This window comes from Cryptomeria japonica, chromosome 9, assembly GCF_030272615.1.
Source record: "Cryptomeria japonica chromosome 9, Sugi_1.0, whole genome shotgun sequence".
Taxonomy (NCBI): domain Eukaryota; kingdom Viridiplantae; phylum Streptophyta; class Pinopsida; order Cupressales; family Cupressaceae; genus Cryptomeria; species Cryptomeria japonica.
In genome coordinates, this window is record NC_081413.1 from 558582272 (window position 1) to 558602342 (window position 20071).

Below are 20071 nucleotides of genomic sequence, written 5' to 3' on the forward strand. Positions count from 1 at the left end.
TTTTTCATGAGGTCAGTTCTTTGTTCAGCATAGGGTTGTTAAATTTCTCAAGCAGGACTTCAGCTATTCTATCAATGCTATGTTGATTTGCTCTGACAAGGATGTTGAGTTTCTACTTCTTGGAGTTCAGACTCAAATGCTATTTTATCTGGCCTTAATAAGGTGTGACTTTCATGAATCTTATTGTTGAGCTTTTATGTCTTACATTCTTGATGTTACATGAGATGCATTCCTCAAAACAAATCAAGAGTTCGCAAGAAAAGTTTTCTTGAAAATAATATAAAGCATGTCGAAATGAAAATATACAAAATCCATCAAACAATTAAAACAATTCCTTTTGTCAAAGAAAGAAATAGTGCCCACTAACCGCATGGAATATGGAAAAGTGAGCTTACCTATTAAAACATTTTAAGACTGACCCTTTGTTGCTTTTCCTACCATCTCTTCTGTGGTTGTTCCAATAATTTCATTTGCACGCCTCAGAGACTGACAATAAACTCTTCCAAGAGAATCCTGCAAGCATTTTAAGATTAATTAAATATCCTCTCACTAAAAACCACATCATATGCAATTTGAATTAGAAAATGAGAATAACCACAGTAAGCACAAGTTTGTGTTGACAGCAACACACAATTTATAAATAACAACATGATTTCAAACAAGGATAATAAAATGTAAATGGTTCATATCTGAAATTATGGGTTTTGATTAGCTTTAATGCATCAATTCTTATGAAAATTTTGAAATAGAACAAATACTGGATACAATACCAATAAAATCACATTTGTAAATAAAATTCTAATCCAAATTCAGATATATTGCCAAATGGCAAATTCACTTGTTCTTATATGCCAAGCTGATTTATCCACATTTATCGTCTTCCAATTTCAATGATTTAATTGCTTGATGTATGTAGTTGTATACAATGAAGTGCTTCACCCAAAAAGAGTGCCTAGCTGTTTCGTAGGAAAACATCTCTTCGTAATTATTGTCACCTCCCTAAGTAACTCTCATTTTGAATAAAGCCTTAATTAACAATGCATTATATATTACGTATGTTCATTGGATTCATTTTCCTTTCATGGTTCACTGATTTTATAACACATTATATTTGTGCAATTTAGTATGTTGGCACCGAATTTCCATTCAACTACATATTAATCACCTTGAACTTTGTCACTATTATAATTGTCAACGCTCACTATATTTTTTCTATGGTGCATGCTATGTAGATGGGAGCCAAAATGTAACCAAAAACATGTTTGAAGGAGTTTGCTTGCACTATGGAAATATGCAATCATGTTATGGAAAAATAACACCCTAGCCATAACATGATCACACTATAATGTGATTGTGTTGCACTATCCAAAAAAAAACAAGTTTGATAAAAAAAAATGCAATTGGGTTTTTGTTTGAACTTCACCCTCTACGATGCTACCTTGCTTGTCGATGATAACAAGTGGTAGAAGAGGCAAAATCTTTTTCTTTTGATTGTTTTGTTAAATTTCTCATCCATTTTCTCGTGTATTATTGTTCTCCACTCTGCACAAACCTCTTCCTCTAGAACTTCCAAGCACCTTTCTATTTCTACAGCTATAATTTCATCTTTTGTTATGAATGGACTGCCCAAATGAATAAGTAGGACCTAAAGTATAAACTCTATGAATGGGGAGCCAAAGCCTATGAGGAAAAGAAAGGCTCTAGGTTCAGCTTCCACTCTAGTTATGAACATATTCAATGCATAGGTACAAGAGGAAAATGATGCCATCGGAAATTCCTCTTTGGCAATGGCATGCTATTCAATTAAACTTCCCCTTACACATGGCCACATATGCAGTGACTCCAAATGATACTATGGACAACATGGGTAGAATTTTCCCCACTAATGACAAGACAATAGGAAGTGAATGGCATCATGGAGGCCTTCAAGAAAATGTATAGTACAAAGGAAGTTTCCCATGCATTTCATCATTAATCCTATGTGGAAGAAGTTAAACACGCACCAACACATTGCAACATATGTGGTGAATCCAAAAAGATTATAGCCTTTTTATTTGTCGTTTGCAAGACAACATAAAAGGAAAACACTCTTCAAATTGTGAGGGGAAGCTTCATAAGGTCTGAACAAAACCTAAACACGAATCTAAACTAACCCTAAAAACCAAACTATAGACAAGATATATTGATAACACCATACAATATCTTCTTGGGGTTTTACATTAATGAAATGACCATTCACCTATATTCTTGCCTTTTATATAAGCACCAAACTAATGATAGTCATGTTTTGCAAGCAAGATTTTATAGAGTTTACAAATGAAAGCAACTTAATCTTAAAGCATAAACAACACCTTGCTAGTTAAAACAAAGAACAATAACCACCTTCTATGTCATGCAGAGAAAATAATGGTCCCTTGTCTCTTGCAAAGAGCAAGGAGTTCCCATAAGGCTCACGATGACAACATACAACACCCTAATGAACACATTGCAACTTTCACCATAGCATATATACTTTGGGGGTGGTGCACAAAGATGTCGCAATGCAACTTTGTGTTGAGATATTGGTTGAAAGCACAAAAATATGATTCCACCATCTTCCCACTAGTGCCATCACCAATTGGAGGATCCTATGCATAAACCTCTTGGCACAACTCAAACCAATTGAACACACTCACATTTTCTTCACCCAACTATCAAATGAAAAGAAAAAAACAAGCCTATGAGAGAATTTGTCATACAATTCAACTACCTAGGAAGAATCAACACTACCTTGAAACCACCTCTAGAAATCCTGTTAAATTATTTTATTAATGTACTATCTATCAAAGGTTCCATTCATGATAATTTCCAATCAGATTGATGAACTAAAAGAAGCACAACAAGCAGTTATGATAGAAGATGATATGATTACCCATAAATGAAGAACAATGTGAGTATTTGTGCATCAAAAACAATGGCCACTTACTTGCCCAAACACTCATTGTCAAGTTTTCCAAAAACTCACAACAATTTTTTTATGCATAACTCACAAAATGCAATTTTTTTTTACCAAAACTTGTCCAAGTTCAATTTAAAACCAACTTTCTACCAAACACGAATTTTTTTCAAGGGTATTCATCCATTTTCAGGATGTAAAAATCAAATGTGGTGACTCAAGGCATAGTGATAGTGGACAACTGTAACAACTTTTATTTCACTTCCTTCTTGCAACTAGGGTTTTCAATGAGCGCCTTTATTAAAAAACTTTGTTAATTACAAATAATTTAAGCTCCGCATCAATGGATGCAAATATCGATACAAGTATGATATCCAATACAAATCAGCATAGCTACTACTTTGAAAACATTGATATAGAAAGGTTTAATTGAAGTAAGAATATGTTCAAAATATCTACAAACAAATGTTGAAAATTTGAAACATAAAAAACCATAGAAGAGAAACTTATAAGCATGGTTGCTAGAGAATGATAGTAGTACTGGTACAAGAGACTAGTACTAGTACTAATAAGTCTATTTTTGAAAAAAAGAAATGGAGGTACTTGGAGATGCCATTTTTTTAATATAATTTCATAATTTATTAACTTGCTAACATTAAAACTGAAAATATCATGTCATTTAACATTCAAAACAAGAGTACTCATAAAGTTTAATAATAACTTTTTAAACACACAAATGTCAAAAAATACTAAATATTTGATATAAAATATTGAAATTCAAAAATGTTGATAGCTTAATAGATTTATACGCATACCAAAAAAAATAAAAATCAGAAATCTGAAATTTATTGTTGACACTTCTATGTCATCCATTTATAGGTCCTCAAGTATGATACTCTACAAATAATCATTTCTCAAGCTCAGGTTCCTCTACTGGTAGTAGAACTGGGGGTAAATCACTAAGGTCATCTGCTTCAACCACTTCATCCACCGAGGATGCAACACTATGTTCTTTGCTTTCGTTGACCCTAATCAATTCCTCTTTAGTGAATAGATAAAACCATAAGTACTCCAATTCCTCTCACAAGATGAAGTATTGGCTACTTTTTAGAGAAATCTTGTTGCAAATGATTGCAATTAAGGGGCCTCACCTCCATGGTTCCACCACCACTCTGTAGGTTCTTTCTTTGCATGTATATCATATGAAGCTTCCACAAAAGAAAAATCACCATGCCCATGTGGGAACTTATTAAATTGAGTCCTCAAAATTGAAGCATCCTCACCTTGGCCCTTAATCTTTTTTATGGCAGCCTAAAATCCCTCATTTCTAATGTGTGATTCCTTTTACAAGTGTACAACCATCTACTGTTATGCAAGTCGTAGGATCATCCATTGCCCTATAGGTTGTATGACCCTACATTGTCCTATAGGTCATACAACCACCCTTTAATTTGGACATTACTACTACCATCTATCTTTCAGCTTGTATGGTGCCAATGTTTAATCTCCATGGTACACCAAAAACTTGAATCATATTTTTCAAACTAAAGGTTTTTTCTGTTATCATACATCATGGGACCCCTACATGCTTGTCTATCCTACAACTCACCTTCACCCATTGTAATGCTACTCTCCTTACAAGCACGTTGTATGGTTCTTGGTATGACCTCTTAGTTATTATCCCAATAAATTCTTGGTATGACATGGTAAATGTTGAACCATACAGTTTGTACCTCTATCATCCATCGTACAACCTATTGGAATGTGGTTTTTCTTGGAAGAAAATTGGGGTTGTTCTGAGAGTTTGATTGAAGACATTATAGTTGATTCTTCCTCAAACTATGACTTTGGCAAAAAAACAAAATTCCTCATAAAGATTGGTGAATTAGATGAAAGCGCATTCCTGAACTTGGGGATACTGAACACTATTTTCATGATCAAAATGCTTTTGAAGTGCCTACAATAATATCTAGGCTTAGTGATCAATTGGGTGCGAAATTCTCAACCTTCAGGTGGTTGATCATGAGCATTATTCACTTTATGGTGTACATTGGTTAAACACTCCAAAAAATTTGAATGTTGCATTATAAGCATTGTTTTCTTCTGCTTGACAAATTATAAAAATGATGCACACCATGAAGGCTTGTGTGGTTTTGAAGGTCTTAATTTGGGTTTGGTGGCGAGGTATTTGCCCCTCAACACCACCCTCTATCGCAATAGGGAAAAAGTTAGGGTATTGCTCCTCAACCCTCAATGAAATCATTTGCTTTGCTAAGTACTTTCCAATTTCAATTTTTCAAACTTTGCCTACAAGTCTTCGTCTACAATAGTCATCAATTTCAAATCTTCATTAATGTTACTTGATGCTTACTTTTTTTCATTGTTACCTAGGAGATGAATTTTTCTTTGTTAAAGGCTGCCCCTATTTGCTACAATCTCTTTCCAAACAGTCTTGAGGAATTTAGTTAAACAGTTGCCATGCATTCATCCTGTGTACTGATTTTTATTTCTTAATGAAGTAGTCTATTGTTATGTAGGAACCTAGTGTGTTTTGTGTCATGATAGCTTTGCAAGCATACTTCTTACATTCCCATACTTACAAAATATTTACACAAGTTCATACAATTTATTGCTAAAGAAAATGCAACTAAACTAGCTTGAATTATCTACGCTACAAACTTCAAAATATTTCAGTTCATACCTTAAGTTCATCACAGTTTATTCAGACAATAAAGCTCCAACTAAGTAGACGATATTCCAACTCAGAGGTAACACAAAGAACCTGATTTATCAATGATGTTGTGGGCCCTAACTCCGTCGTTGGTTGTGCCTAAGCTACTGATTATGTTTTGCGACCTTCCCCACACTCCACACGTACCAGAACTGAGTGTTAAAAATCCATAATGCACAAGTTGGGCCCCGTCCAAACCACAAACTTCTACCATTACCCACACATCCCGCTTCTAATGTAATATCTCGGTTATTGTATTTTTGTTTTTTAAGACCAATCAAAATCATCAATCAACATAGAACCCGTTAAGGTTAGAAAGCATAAACTCAAAGCTTGCTGAAAAATGCAACCCTTCCACTTTTTGATCACCAAGTGCCCAATATGGGAAGGTGAGAGCATACGGGATCGTTAGATCTCAAATCTGCTGAAAAGATAACGTGAATACAATACCGGGCGGCAAGCCAGCCCCTTCCGCTTATCCAACAAGAACGCAAGAAACTTGGTGGTGAACCAACCAAGAGAAACATACAGCAAACACAAATCACTCAACCGTGATATTTCAGCGAGAGGACTGAATTACAAAAACTCAACTCGACCGCTTATGCAGCGGGAGGACCATTACAACCAATCATCACTCGACCGCTTATGCAGCAAGAGGACTAAATTACAACTTAACTGATATAGGCTGCAAGCCAGCCTCTTCCACTTTTCAGCGGGATGTGAGTTTACAAGCCAGAATGGTTGGTAGTACTACTACTTAACCTGTTAGTAGTACTACTACTTAACCTTACAATAACAGAGAGAGCAAGAGTAGAAGAGTAATGCTGAACATTCAAGAAAATAAATATAAAACTCTACTAACATCAAAACTGTAGGCTGGAAATGCATAACCAGCAGCCTATGAACCCACTAAAACACTCATATCTCTCTCGATACTCACCCAATTCACCCCAAAACAGTTCTAAATCAACACTATACCAGCAACAATGAAAAAAAACCCGAGGGGAGCTATCAAAACACTCATTTATTTGGCACACATCCCAATGCACCTCCTAAACCCAACGCGTAACCAGAGAATTTTGATTTGCATTATTAAATTCTATACTCAATGCAAGGTGCTAAAAACTTACAGGATGAATCGCTAGTAGCAGGAAGAATGAATGAGTCGATACCCAGAATGATAGAATCACCTAGCCAAGAGGTATGAGCAAAATACATTTTCAGCAACTCCGCGACCGGCAACCAGAAAACACTCCAATCCCACACTAAACACTCCACAATCTGCAAAACTCACTCACCAACAGTGTTTAGTCCTAAATGTATGGTTGGTGAATAATCAGATAACACAATATTTCCCACACGTACCAAGTATTCATGTAATAGAATGATTGTACATCACAACATAAATGACAGATAATAATTAGACCAGAAAAGTTATATCTTTATTCCAGTGTCCAGAGTTGTCCATACATAATCTCCCCTGCCGAGGTTCCAACCAAACAATATAAAGACCCGACGGTTGGTCAAGTTGCCAACCGTCACCAACTCCCAACTACCCAACGGGAACCTCTCGGCGACAAACATAAACATAACACAATTATAAATATTATTCTTACTAACATACGTTATTTACCCCTAACATTAGACCCCCCAAAAAATGTAGTCGTCTTCTAGACGACTCAGACAAGAGAAACTGAATTATATAAAACATAGCTAAGACCGAGAAGCAGGAGGAGGCGTCCCTGTAGTGGCCGCAGGAGGAGGTTGTTGTCCGGCTTGAAGTTTCAGGTTCTTTTCCGCTAGTAGCTGCCGTTCCCGTGCTTTCTTTACCATGTGAGCAGCTTCCAGTAGCTTTTTATCTTTCTGTTCCAGCTGTAAGGTGAGCTCTGCCACTTGGGCTGCTAATGCCTGTGCCTCCTTCTCCTATATGATGCAATGGGCCTCATAGGTAGTCATCTTCATTTCCATCTCCTTCCTCAAGCTCCTCTCCATTGTAGCTAACTGTGTCTACTTCTCACCTTCCTTTTCTAGTGTTGTTATGTACATCCGCTGAGCCTCTTTTTTCACCTGGTGCTGCCGCATTTGTAAGTACACCTCCCGGAAGGCCTTCTCCATGCTGCAGAAGGTGGTGCCCAAGGTGCCTATGCCTCCTACCAGGTTCCTGTGGGTCCAGTTTTGAATGATTTTCGACGTACTATGGTCTGGCCACCCCTGCTGCTCAAAGTGGTGCGTGAACTCATTCGTGCACCCCTCGGTCATGAAGTGACACAGTTGTGTTGCGTCGGCTGAATTGTCGGCCTCCATATGTCCAGTAAGCTAAAGAAATGTTGCGTGCAACATCAGAGAGCCCCTGTAGCTCCTATAGCAATCGTCCGAGTGAGCCTGCTAGATCATTCGGATCGAGTGGTGTAATGTGGGGCCCTACGAGTGCTCCCTCTGGTCCATTGCTCTGCTTGTCACTTCTCGGGTTCTGCTGCTCTCGATCAGCGGATCTCTCTTCGTCCAGGTCTGGGACAGTAATATCTCTATCTGGGGTCACGCTCGACCTAATGGCCATGTTATGCGATGTAGGGGAGGGGGGGAGGTGTGGGGCAAGTGCAAACTGCCCTAGCCATCCATCCAGCGAGGCGTCTATATCTTCGTCTATCAGAGTATCCAATGCTGCTACCACCTCCAAGTCACCCGTACCAGTTTCTGTTGGTACCATACTGATTTTTGCCTCCAAGTCACCTGTACCGATTTTTGCTGGTACTGTACCGGTTTCTACTGGCACAATATCGGTTCCTGCTGGCACAGTACCAGTTTTTGCTGGCACCGTACCAGTTCTTGTTGGCACCGTACCAATTCCTGACGTACCAATACCTGTTGGCACCATTCCAGTTTGTGTCGTACCAATACATGTTGGCACCATACCAGCACCTGTTGGTACTGTACCAGTACTTGCTGGAGCCGTACTAGTACCCGTTGGAGCCGCACCAGTACCTGCTAGTACCGTACCAATTCTTGTTGTAACAGTTCCTACAGGTATCGCACTAGTACCATTTGGAGTCGTACCAGTACTTGTTGGAAATGTACCAGTACATGTTGGAGACGTACCAGTACCTGCTGATGTTGTATTAGTACCTATTGGAGTCGTACCAGTACATGTTGGAGTCGTACCAGTACATGCTGAAGTTGTACCAGTACCAGTTGGAACCATACCAGTACCTACTGACACTGTACCAATACTTGTTGATGTTGTACAAGTACCTACTGGTACCGTACCAATGTCTTTCGTACCAAAATCTGGATATGTCGTACCAATTCCTTGCTCGGCCATTCTGTTTTTTCCTAGTATGGCCTCCCTTGCCACTGTCTGGTCTACTGTACTGGTACCCTTCGTGGTTTCTGACGCCAGTACTGGTTTCTGTGGTAATGATACCCACCGTTGTGCTAGTGGTTCCCCTTCATTGATTTTTCGGAACAACACCCCTACCGGTCGTACGTCCCCCACAGGGTTGGCCACCGTAAGTGCTTCCTATGGTACCAAGTGTGTCGAAGGTAATTTGGAAGGTGTGAACTTTACCCTCGTACTCTTCCATTGTGCTAGTAACCTTCCGTGTTGATCCTCCTCTTCCTCCTCTTCCTACTGTTGCGACTCTGCTTCCCCTTCATCCTTCGCAACTATGTGAGGTGCCATATGAAACCCCTCATCACCACTTTCCTACTCCTCAATCTCTTCTGCCTCCTCAAAATCCTCTGCGCTGCTGGCATCTTCGACCTCTACGAACGTGCTCAACTTTCTTCTCCTTTTGGCTGGCTGCGCGGTGTTACCTAGTGTGTCCAGGTGAGTATAGTAGTACATGGTAGGTTTATTCGGTTCCACTCGTCCGCGCGGTTCGAAGGTTCCCCACATTTCTGGTGGTACTTGCAGGCGTATGGCGTCCAGGAATAGGCTGATAGCATGATGGTACATGTATATTGTCTTGTGTTCCAGCTTGAAAAAAACATGAATTCGTTCTGCCAAAAGTTGTCCTTCCGACCTGGTACCAGTGATCGTCGTACCAGTACCTGAACCTATCGTACTAGCACCTGGCGTACCAATACATGCTAGTACCGTACCAGTTCTTGCTGGAAACATACCAATTCCTGTTGGAACCATACCAATACCTGCTAGTACTGTACTAGTGCTCGTCGTACCAGTACCTCAACATGTTGTACTAGTACCAATTACCTGTACGGCGACCTCGTTTTTCCCTGGTGTGGCCTCCTCTACCATTGTCTGGTTTACCATACTGGTACGAACCATTGGACCAACTACTGCCTCTACACCGTACGGATTAACTCGTGCACTTCCGCTCCCTAGTCATACGGCCTCTTCGACCTGTGCCAACTCTTCACTCAACTCCACATGGATGGCACAAATCTCTGCATAGATACCCTCAAACTTTTCATACAACTGCTCCTTGTGTGTACGAATGTCGCGAAAGAGGGGATTGTACGGATCCTGCACGTACAATATGTCTGTTTTCTGACCGTACAGTCTTTCTCCTTTATCCATTGCTAGTCGTACAAGATCGTATGACTTAGTTTCCTGTGGGTGCAATGTTCTGTCGTACGGTATTCCTCCCCTTGCAGGTCGTACACCGTACAGGCTATGCCAATCTCCCTTCTTTGTCGACCGTACGTCATACAGATAACTCAAACACTCCCAGTCTTTCTCCTTTATCCGTTGCTAGTCGTACAAGATAGTATGAGTTAGTTTCCTGTGGGTGCAATGTTCCATCGTACGGTATTCCTCCCCTTGCAGGTCGTACACTGTACGGGCTATGCTAGTCTCCCTTCTTTGTCGACCGTACGTTGTACAGATAACTCAAACACTCCCTAGACTGGCGTACACCGTACGAGTTATCCAGTACGGGGTTCCAGTCATCCCCTACGAGTATCACCTGCAGGTCCTCGTCCTTGCCTAGATTGATTTTTTCACATCCCTTTCCTCGTACTTGATGGGTTTATCCCGTTCAAACTAGTGGGTTGGCGTGTCGTCCATCCGTGCCATTCCCTCTTGGTATCTACCGCACTCCGGGGGAAATGATTGTTCTTCCATCCCGCCGCTTGATTCTCCTATCTCACATATTTGAAGCATGTGACACTCCGGGTGGAAGACCTCATAGTTCTCCATTTGCCAATGAAAAAGCCCCACCAGTGAACTAGTTCCATCCTTGGAACATCCGTCCAGTTCCAACACTCCTCCCTCGTCGGGTTCTTTCCCTCCTCTGTCTCCTTCAGAACCCACTCTCATCTCTTTGAATCTTCTAAGTCGGAGTCTGATGACGCGAGCTCTTCGCTAACGAACTGGTTCCTTAGATCAATTACATACTTATGACCGTCACTCCCAATTGAGAGCGTATTCCTTTTCCAATTATGATTAGCTTTGGCCATGATCAGCCACCCCCTTCCTAGAAGAGCGTCGTACGCTTTCCTTTCGAGTGGAATGACTACAAAATCCAGAAGGAATTGTTGCGTCCCAATTACCACCTTTTGTGCCATGAGGGTATCGAGGGGTTTGATACCGTGTTGATCCGCACCGACCAAGTGGAAGGTTGGTGGCCAAAGTGTAGGCTTGCTGAGGCTTCGCCATGTTTCCTCCAGTAGTACGTTGACTCCGAACCCACCATCAACAATGGTGTTTGTAAGCTTTTGTCCCATTATATCCATCTCTACTATTGCCGATTTCCATCCAACGCCCACCACGAGTAGCATAGGATTCATGGCATCCGTACCAGATTCCTTCACCGGGTCCGTACTACATGGTTCCGCCACCGTTTGGTGTTCCTGACCGAGGGTACTGTCCCCGTTTACATTTATCAGAGCCATCCTTAAATGTGGCATGGTCTGCAGAAGGTCAGACACCCGTACGGGTATTGTGGTTTGTAACATCTGCTTGATGATAGTTTTCTCCGGTTCCGACCGGACTGGTGTACCGACAGCCAGGTGCGAGGCCCTCCGCTCTCCAGCCATCGCCCGCTCGATATCCGCCCTTGCCTCTTGGAGCCTTTCTTTTTCTATGCGAGGATCAGGATACATGGCTTTCTTGTTTTGCAACCTTGTGATTGCCAATAGGTCTTCTCCTGATCCTTCCACGTCCAGCATGTTCACACCTTTTTGCTTTGGACAATCTATGTCCTCATGATTTCCTGGACCACACCATCTGCACAGCAAACTTCCTGCATCACCTCCGTTTTGGCATTCTCGGGCAAAGTGATCCCATTCGTTGCACTTCCTGCATTGAATCATGGGTTGCCCCTTCGCATCGTATTGAATTCTACTCCTTGGTGTGTTATTATTGGATCTATTGTTACCCTACCAATTATTTCTGTACCCTCCAAGGGAGGCGTCAGAGTTTGTTTTTGGCTTCGAAGGTGTCACCGGCGGTGTCGCTTGGTCAGGTTGGGTGTAGAGCACTTGTGTGCTCCGTGCTTTCAAGTTGTACGGGCATTCCTTAGTGGAATGTCCCATTACTTGGCAGATGTCACAGAAAACTTTGCAGGGACAACTTCCTTTAGTGTGTCCTTCAATCTTGCAGTCAGTGCACCATAGTTTTTTTCCTTCCCTACCACTTTCTTTGTCAACTTTTAACTCCTCCATAATCCTCATCATATCCTTCAGGAGTGCTTGCACGGTTTTGGAACCCCCATCGCTGTCTTCGTCCGTGCTGTCACCGTCGCTCGCCAGTCGCTTCCCCCGGGATGTCTTGTTTTCACTTTCAATATCCATGGCGCGGTTGTATGCTTCATCATATGATGGCGGAAGGATCACTTTCATCGTCCTTCTCAAGGATGGTACCAATCCTTCTACGAACCACCGCTTCTTGAGGCCATCCGCTGGTTGGTTCTCCATTTTGTTAAGTAGTTCCCTCATCGTTTTGTTATATGCGCACACACTTTCATTTTTTCCTTGTTTGGTGTTGTAAATCTCTGCCACAATTTCGTTGTCATCCCATAGGAGTTTAAATTATTCCTCGAAGGCCTTCTTCAGATTGCTCCAGGACATTTTATGCTGAGCATCGAGGTCTATATACCAGTCAATAGCTATTCCTCGCAGAGTCACCAGGAATGCCTTCAACCAGTAGTCCCAGTTGTCCTGACCATTTGCTTCCCAGACGCTGACGCATGTCTTGCAATGCCGTACGGTGTCCTCTAACCCGTCGCCCATGAATTTGGGGAGTTTCTGCTTCTCCGAAATGTGTGCCATCATTCTTTTCTGTATGGTCTTATGCAGTGCCTGGAAATGGCTATATGTCGAGAAGGTATTACGTGTCCGGGAGGTACCGTACGCTCCTGGTCTGGTCGGGCCCCTGTCAACCGGGTTTTGGTCACCTTCGCTACTATAGTCCCTCCTTCCCGGGGTTTCCGGATCTGACCCTCCTATTTTGATGCCCTCTGATAAGGACAAATTTTTAATGCCAAACAACATTGCTTCAAAAATAGCGACAATTTCCTCGTGCAGGTCTCATACCGCCTCCTCTCCTTGTTCAAAAAATTCCGACTGGGTGCTTTGCAATTCGGCTCTGGAGTGTTCTTCACTTGACGTCGAGTGTGGGGCCTGGTCGGCGAGATCTTCCTCTGCTATGTCTGTAAATGGCAGGTTCCTAGCAACCTCGGCCAACTCCTTCCACGTACACGGTTTTTGCCTCTCCCGACTACGACTCCGACTCTCACTCCGACTTCTGCTGTGTTTCTTCGGACTCTTCGAGTCGACAACCTCCCTTAGTCGCCATATCCTGGCGGCCTGTTCTTTTATGCAGAGAGATCTCCGTACAGTTCCCTCGTTTACTCCTTCAGTGGTAGTGGTATGTCTCTCCTTGTTCAGCCGTAGGGGCATCAAGTGCCAGAGATACGACGTCGACTAGCCTCCCTCTCCTCTTCCTCCCTACGACTCCGTTCCTCGTACCGTTAGAGAACTTGTTGCCGCCAAAGTTCCTTTGCCGTTTCCTCCCTTCGGTCTTGGAGTGCCATCAAATTTCTAGCGAGTAACCTTGGAATACTCCCGAGTAGGTCAAAGACGAGGATGCTGACGGTGAGTTCACCACGTATAGTGTCTTTCGAGACGGCTCTCTCCTGAGCCTCTCACTGCACATACTACGTGACCGACACGTCACACAACTCCACCAAGTTTGTCGTCAACTGATCCTCTCGTCCTCTTCCACAGTACTCTCTTCGTGCGTGCTGCTGTCCACGACAATTAATTGTTGGTTAAATGGCCGGCCCATTAATTGCTTCCGCCTGCCACCATAGTTACCTCTAGGTTCGTTCAGGCAACGGCGCCAAAATGTTTAGTCCTAAATGTATGGTTGGTGAATAATCCGATAACACAGTATTTCCCACACGTACCAAGTATTCATGTAACAAAACAATTGTACATCACAACATAAATGACAATGATAATAATTAGACCAAAAAAGTTATATCTTTATTCCAGTGTCCAAAGTTGTCCATACATAATCTCCCCTGCCGAAGTTCCAACCAAACAATATAAAGACCCGACGGTTGGTCAAGTTGCCAACCGTCACCAACTCCCAACTACCCGATGGGAACCTCTCGGTGACAAACATAAACATAAACATAACACACTTATAAATATTATTCTTACTAACATACGTTATTTACCCCTAACAAACAGCACTAGAAATACCAGGACATAGCTAGGTACTATCTTCCAAATACGAAACTGAGACTTAGCTAGGAAGCCACACTTCGAAGCTCAGATTTTCAGTCGCCAAACCGGTAACATAACGATGCAATTTTCATAAGATACCAAATGAGAGGCCAAGCACCTGTATTTATAGATTTTTCCCTCTGAAATTCAAATGCAAATGGCGCACAAAACCATTGAAATTCAATTTCATTTCATGTCATAGCCTCCCCTAGACATGGCGCTAATTTTCCCAAACTCCCTAGGCAAAGTTGGAACTTTTTCCTAGGTGACAACTTTGCGATATAAAATAATATAAACATGAAATATTTTATTTTTCTCAACACCACCTTTTTAATGCCACTGACTTGGGAAAATAACAATATTGCTGGCAAACAGATATTTTTCCTAAGTTGCCCTGTAACAGAATTAATCAGTAATAAAAATAATTAAATATCAAACCTTAGGATAAGGAATTAATATTTAATTAAATAACTTATAACTCCAATACTAATTAATACCAAAATCAAGGATGAAGGTGTGAGATAAAGACCACTGAACTGTGCTGAGTCAAGACCCTGTCCGAGACTACTAAAAATATAAATGCTCAACACAGCCACTTACTAAAAATAGTAAGTCAAGAAATACTGCTCCAACAAACATAATCTTCGTACCCAAAGAAAGAGCTTGGAAAGCTCAATAGAACTACATCAACCAAACAACCAAACCCTAACTTACTAAAAATAGTAAGTTCTGATTTCACCAAAGAATCAAATGCATGTTATGCCACCCTGGAGTTCATGGAAAACCCAGAAGGAAACCATAAGTAGAGCTGAAGAATTCCCTCCTGAGAAACCCTAAAAAACTCGTGCAGAACTCCACAAAAGTTGGAAACCCTAATTCTCCTTTCCAAATAGCCTACGGGTCTCCAGAATAGGCCAATTGACCACTGAATGCACATCACTGAGAAGGGGACATTACAATCCACCTTCCCCAAAATTCCTTGTCCTCAAGCAATGCCATCACAACTCCCGAAAATTTTAAACTGATTCGAACCAAAGCAAGTACAATCCAAGGGTCCCATGCCCGTCTCAAGAAGAACCCACCATGCTGATGTTGCGCCACTCTGATCACATCAATGAAAACATAACGCCCAAACTGCACTAACCTCCCTTGTAACTCCAAAATGTTACCATCCATGATACTCAAACTGAAAAACCTTGAAGGACTGAAATCAATATCATGCAGCATCTCATGCCCATAAAGCTCTGAGTAATCAATATCAATAATGCCACTGACTATCACAAGCCTGGGCAATAGGAAATAAATCCTACTCAACTCACGATCAAACTCCACAACATATCTTCCCAAGGTGTCAAGCAAAGCCATGACTGTAAATGTGACTTCTCCAAACTCCCTGCGAAGATGAAAACAATCCTTTGCCAGAGCTCAACAACCTCATCCCCATAACTCCACATGAATCTACTAGGCCTCAATTGAATTATTCTAATACAACCATGGAGATTTCTGAAATCTCTTATAGTTCCGACTCCAAGCACCTCAGCATGATGAACCATAGAAAGCAAAGGTTCGCTATCTCAAACATAAGTAGAAGAGAGGGCATAAGAATATCCACTAGTTAGAGCTTGAACACTTCCCATACATAGATACTGACTGCCCCAACTCGCCATACCTCTCATCAGAGACCATAAGCCCGTTCTGCCAAGAGACTGTGAAGTCTGAAAAAGAGTACACCAACAGCCCACCAAGTCTGAAACGAATGACTTGAGATCTGATTTTAAGAAAATCAACATCCAAGAAGATGAACAGCTAATGCAACACAGGAAATCGTCGTCCAAAACAACACATCTGCTCATGTCCAAGGCTGGAAAACAACTCCAAGCAATCTCCAATTGAAAGCCATTACTTGCATGACCAAAGAAATTGCACCAACTCCCCTAAATGAGAGCAAACCATAAATTGAAGTGGCTAATCTGCAACCAATTAGCAAGCCCAAATTGGAAAATCTGATCCATTCTTTTCCAAAGAAGATGCCCAAGAGTATGCATTTGATCAATGCTCCAATTTTGAAACAATATTTCATGGTTGCAAATTGCACCTAGATCCCAATCTCTGCAATGTGATCCACCCTCATCATTGAAGTCAAAGGGAATTCCCACATCAAACTTGAAAAGTGGATTAACAAACGTCCAATCAGCATTTGTATCAAACAACGGACTATCAACCTATTGATTACTGTTAGGGTCATGTTCCACCCAAACATTCTTTTGCTCCAAAATCAATTTTTCTGATCTTTGGGGACAAAGAGCAAGATCATACTCCTCATGAATGCAATCAAGCTCCTCCATTACCTGATTGATCTCCTCAGCCATTTCTCTATTCTCTTGCTCTCTTAAATGTATGAAATCAGCAAACTGATCTTCTACCTCCATTATGTTAAATTTTGTAACGCCGGTCGTACTATTTCATGCTTCCGATATATATATATATATATATATATATATATATATATATTTATTAATTTGATTACATATACTAATATGTTAACGTTAACTAATGATAAATAAAACCAAAGTTAACTTATCGCGTTTGACCAATGGTTACACTGTTCATGGTATCGGGTGTTAAAGCGATTCTCAAACAAGTCGCACTCCTTTCGATCGGGTAAGTAAACGGTGACTAGTTTATATACTGTGATGAGAGGTACGTAGGGAAGAGATGTGTCTTCCCACGTGGGAAGACATCTCTTCACTACGTAACCCCTCATCCACTTATATAGCATGCTTACATTGAGGAGGATGTACACACCGAAATTAATAAGTGTGGTGCATCTTTAAAACACGCTATAGCAGATAAAATACAACTTTCAGATCATATCTCCATCTCTTCTATTTTGATCACAGAATTTTGAAAGAACTTAACATGGTATCAGAGCGAAGTTAAGGAAGATCATATCAAATTCTGTAACGATCTCATAAACTTTCACCAGGCTCTTACTAAGATCACATTCCCATAATCCTAATGGCAACCGGAGTTAGGTTTGAAGATAGATTAGATGGAGCATCAAATTTTGTATCTTGGAAATTCAGGATCATGCTTGTTTTGAAAGAAAATAAAATTGACTCCCATGTCAAAAGTGAAATTCCTGAACCCTCTAATACAGAGAAAATTCAGTGGAGCAAGGACAGTAAGAAGGCCCTTAAGATAATTGTGGATTCAATAAGAGATCACATTGTACCAGTTATTTCTAAATATGAGACGGCCTTTCAGATGTTCAAAGCACTAGCTGACATTTATGAAATCAACAACACTAGCAGGGCTCTCACCCTAAAGAATCAACTACACCATATAAAGATGAATAAAGGAGAAACAATTACCTCCTATTTCTTGAGGATCACTGAGCTTAGGGATCAACTATCCACTATTGGACATCTAGTAGACAACAAAGAACATGCTATGATGGCCCTAAATGGACTTCCTACCTCATGGGAATCGTTCATTCAAGGAATCAGTGCTCGTTCTAAATTTCCAAAGTTTGATAGATTGAAAACCAATTGCATTCAAGAGGAATCTCGGCTTGTCACAAGAGGAATAAAACAAAACAATGGTAATGAAGACATTCAAGTTCTAAACTCTAATTCCCACAAGAAAGGAAAGAAGAAGAACTTTAAGAGAAAGAGGGACAACAACTCAAATGGGAAGAGGTCTTCAAAGAAGAAGAGAGACATTTTCGAAGTACAATGTTTCAGATGTGACCAATATGGGCACTATGCAATGAAGTGTCCAGATAGGATCAAACAACAAGCTTCAATGGCAGAAATTAAGAAAGGGAGTAATTCTGAGAAGCTAGTCTTCTACTCAGCCCTCTCTAGTCAAATCACCTCTAGTTTCAACACATGGGTGATTGACAGCGGAGCATCTCGACACATCACTGGATTTCGTGAGCACCTAGATACACTTGTGGAAAGTTCAAATGAAGAAGTGACAATTGGTTACGACTCAAATTATCCAGTTATGGGTATAGGAACCTGCAATATCAACCTAAAGTCAGGCATATATCCCTACAGCTGACTGGAGTTCTATTTGTACCTAGTATAAAGAGAAACCTTGTCTTAGTTTCTGCACTTGAAGATAAGGGTTACAGATTAACCTTTATGGAAGGAAAGGTACTTGCTTGGCCAAAGAACTCCACCATCAAGAAAGCCCACACCATTGGAGTAAGACAAGGGAGCCTCTACAGACTTTGCACCACTCCACCTCTAGCCTTGATTCATGAGACTCCAGATTCGAATGAACTTTGGCACAAAAGATTAGGGCACCTTCATTTCCATGCCCTACCTAAGATAGAGAAGATGGTGATCGGCTTACCCAAGCTAAGTCAAAAATCTGAAGGAGCTTGCAAAGGGTGTGCCTTGGGAAAGAATACTAAAGGGTCTTTTAATTCTAGGAATAGTAAATCCAAAAATGTATTAGAATTAGTTCATTCTGATTTATGTGGACCCATGTCTGTACCCTCATTAAGGGGATTTTTAAATTATGTAATGTTTGTAGATGAGTATTCTAGGAAGACCTGGATATATTTTCTGAGGTACAAAGAGTTTGAAGAAATACTTTCTAAATTTAAGGAATTCAAAGCTCTTGCAAAAAATATGACAGGTAAGAAAATCATAACCTTAAGAACAGACAATGGGGGGGAATACACTTCTGATATGTTTAAAGATTATTGTATAAATGTTGGGATTAAGAGGGCGTTAATTGTACCTTATAACCCACAACAAAATGGGGTAGCTGAAAGAAAGAATGGGACTATAGTAGAAGCTGCTAGGGCTATGTTGTTTGACCAAAATATAGAAACCTCATTTTGGGTTGAAGCATCTAGGACAGCTATGTACATTCAAAATAGATGTCCTCATTCTCTTCTTGACAATAAAACCCCTGAAGAAGCCTTACCTGGCAACAAACCTAACATAAGTCATTTCCGGATCTTTGGGTGTCCAGTCTATATTCATGTCCCCAAAGAAAAGAGGTCAAAATTAGAACCTTCTGGAAAGAAAGGAGTATTTGTTGGGTACAGTGAAACCTCTAAAGCCTACAGAATATACATACCTAGTCAAAGACAAATTGAACTAAGCAGAGATGTCATCTTTGAGGAAGACTTAGCATTCAGGATGTCCAAAAGCTCTCATGAATTAGAACACCAAGATCCTCCTACAAGCTTGGATGAAGATTCCACCCCTGAGATTCAGAAGGAGATTCCTGAAGATGCTGAGCATGAAGTTCAAGGCTTACCTTTAGAAGAAAATTATCCCGAAACTAGGAAGAGACAACGTTGGGCTAAAAAGATGCTTCAAGAAACTAAAAATTATGTTGCTCCAAAGGGGACCTTCAAAGAAAGTAAGAGACCTAACCTATTTTCCAGTTATACTCCCTTGATGAGTGAGATCATTGATGCACAACCTTCCTGTGTTGGAGATGCGCTCAAGCATCAAGTTTGGAAAGATGCTGTGTCAGAAGAGTATCAATCAATTCTGAAAAATGATGTCTCGGATATTGTGCCTAGGCCTAAAGGCAAATCTATGGTATCTTCTAAATGGCTCTTCAAAATAAAACATGCAGCAGATGGCCACATTGAGAAGCACAAAGCAAGGTTTGTTGCCAGAGGTTTCTCACAGAAAGAAGGTATTGACTATGAAAAGACATTTGCTCCTGTT

At 40.9% G+C, this 20071-nt stretch overlaps 1 protein-coding gene across 2 annotated transcripts in view; it reads right to left on the reverse strand.

The window, feature by feature from the left end:
- Positions 1–20071, reverse strand: part of LOC131070775 (uncharacterized) — a 130896-nt gene that overhangs the window by 27700 nt on the left and 83125 nt on the right. For both annotated transcript variants that reach the window (XM_058006422.2, XM_058006428.2), the window contains exon 15: positions 396–513. In XM_058006422.2, the coding sequence (XP_057862405.1) occupies positions 409–513 (105 nt within the window). In that variant the 3' untranslated portion in view covers positions 396–408. The remainder of the gene's footprint in view (positions 1–395; positions 514–20071) is intronic.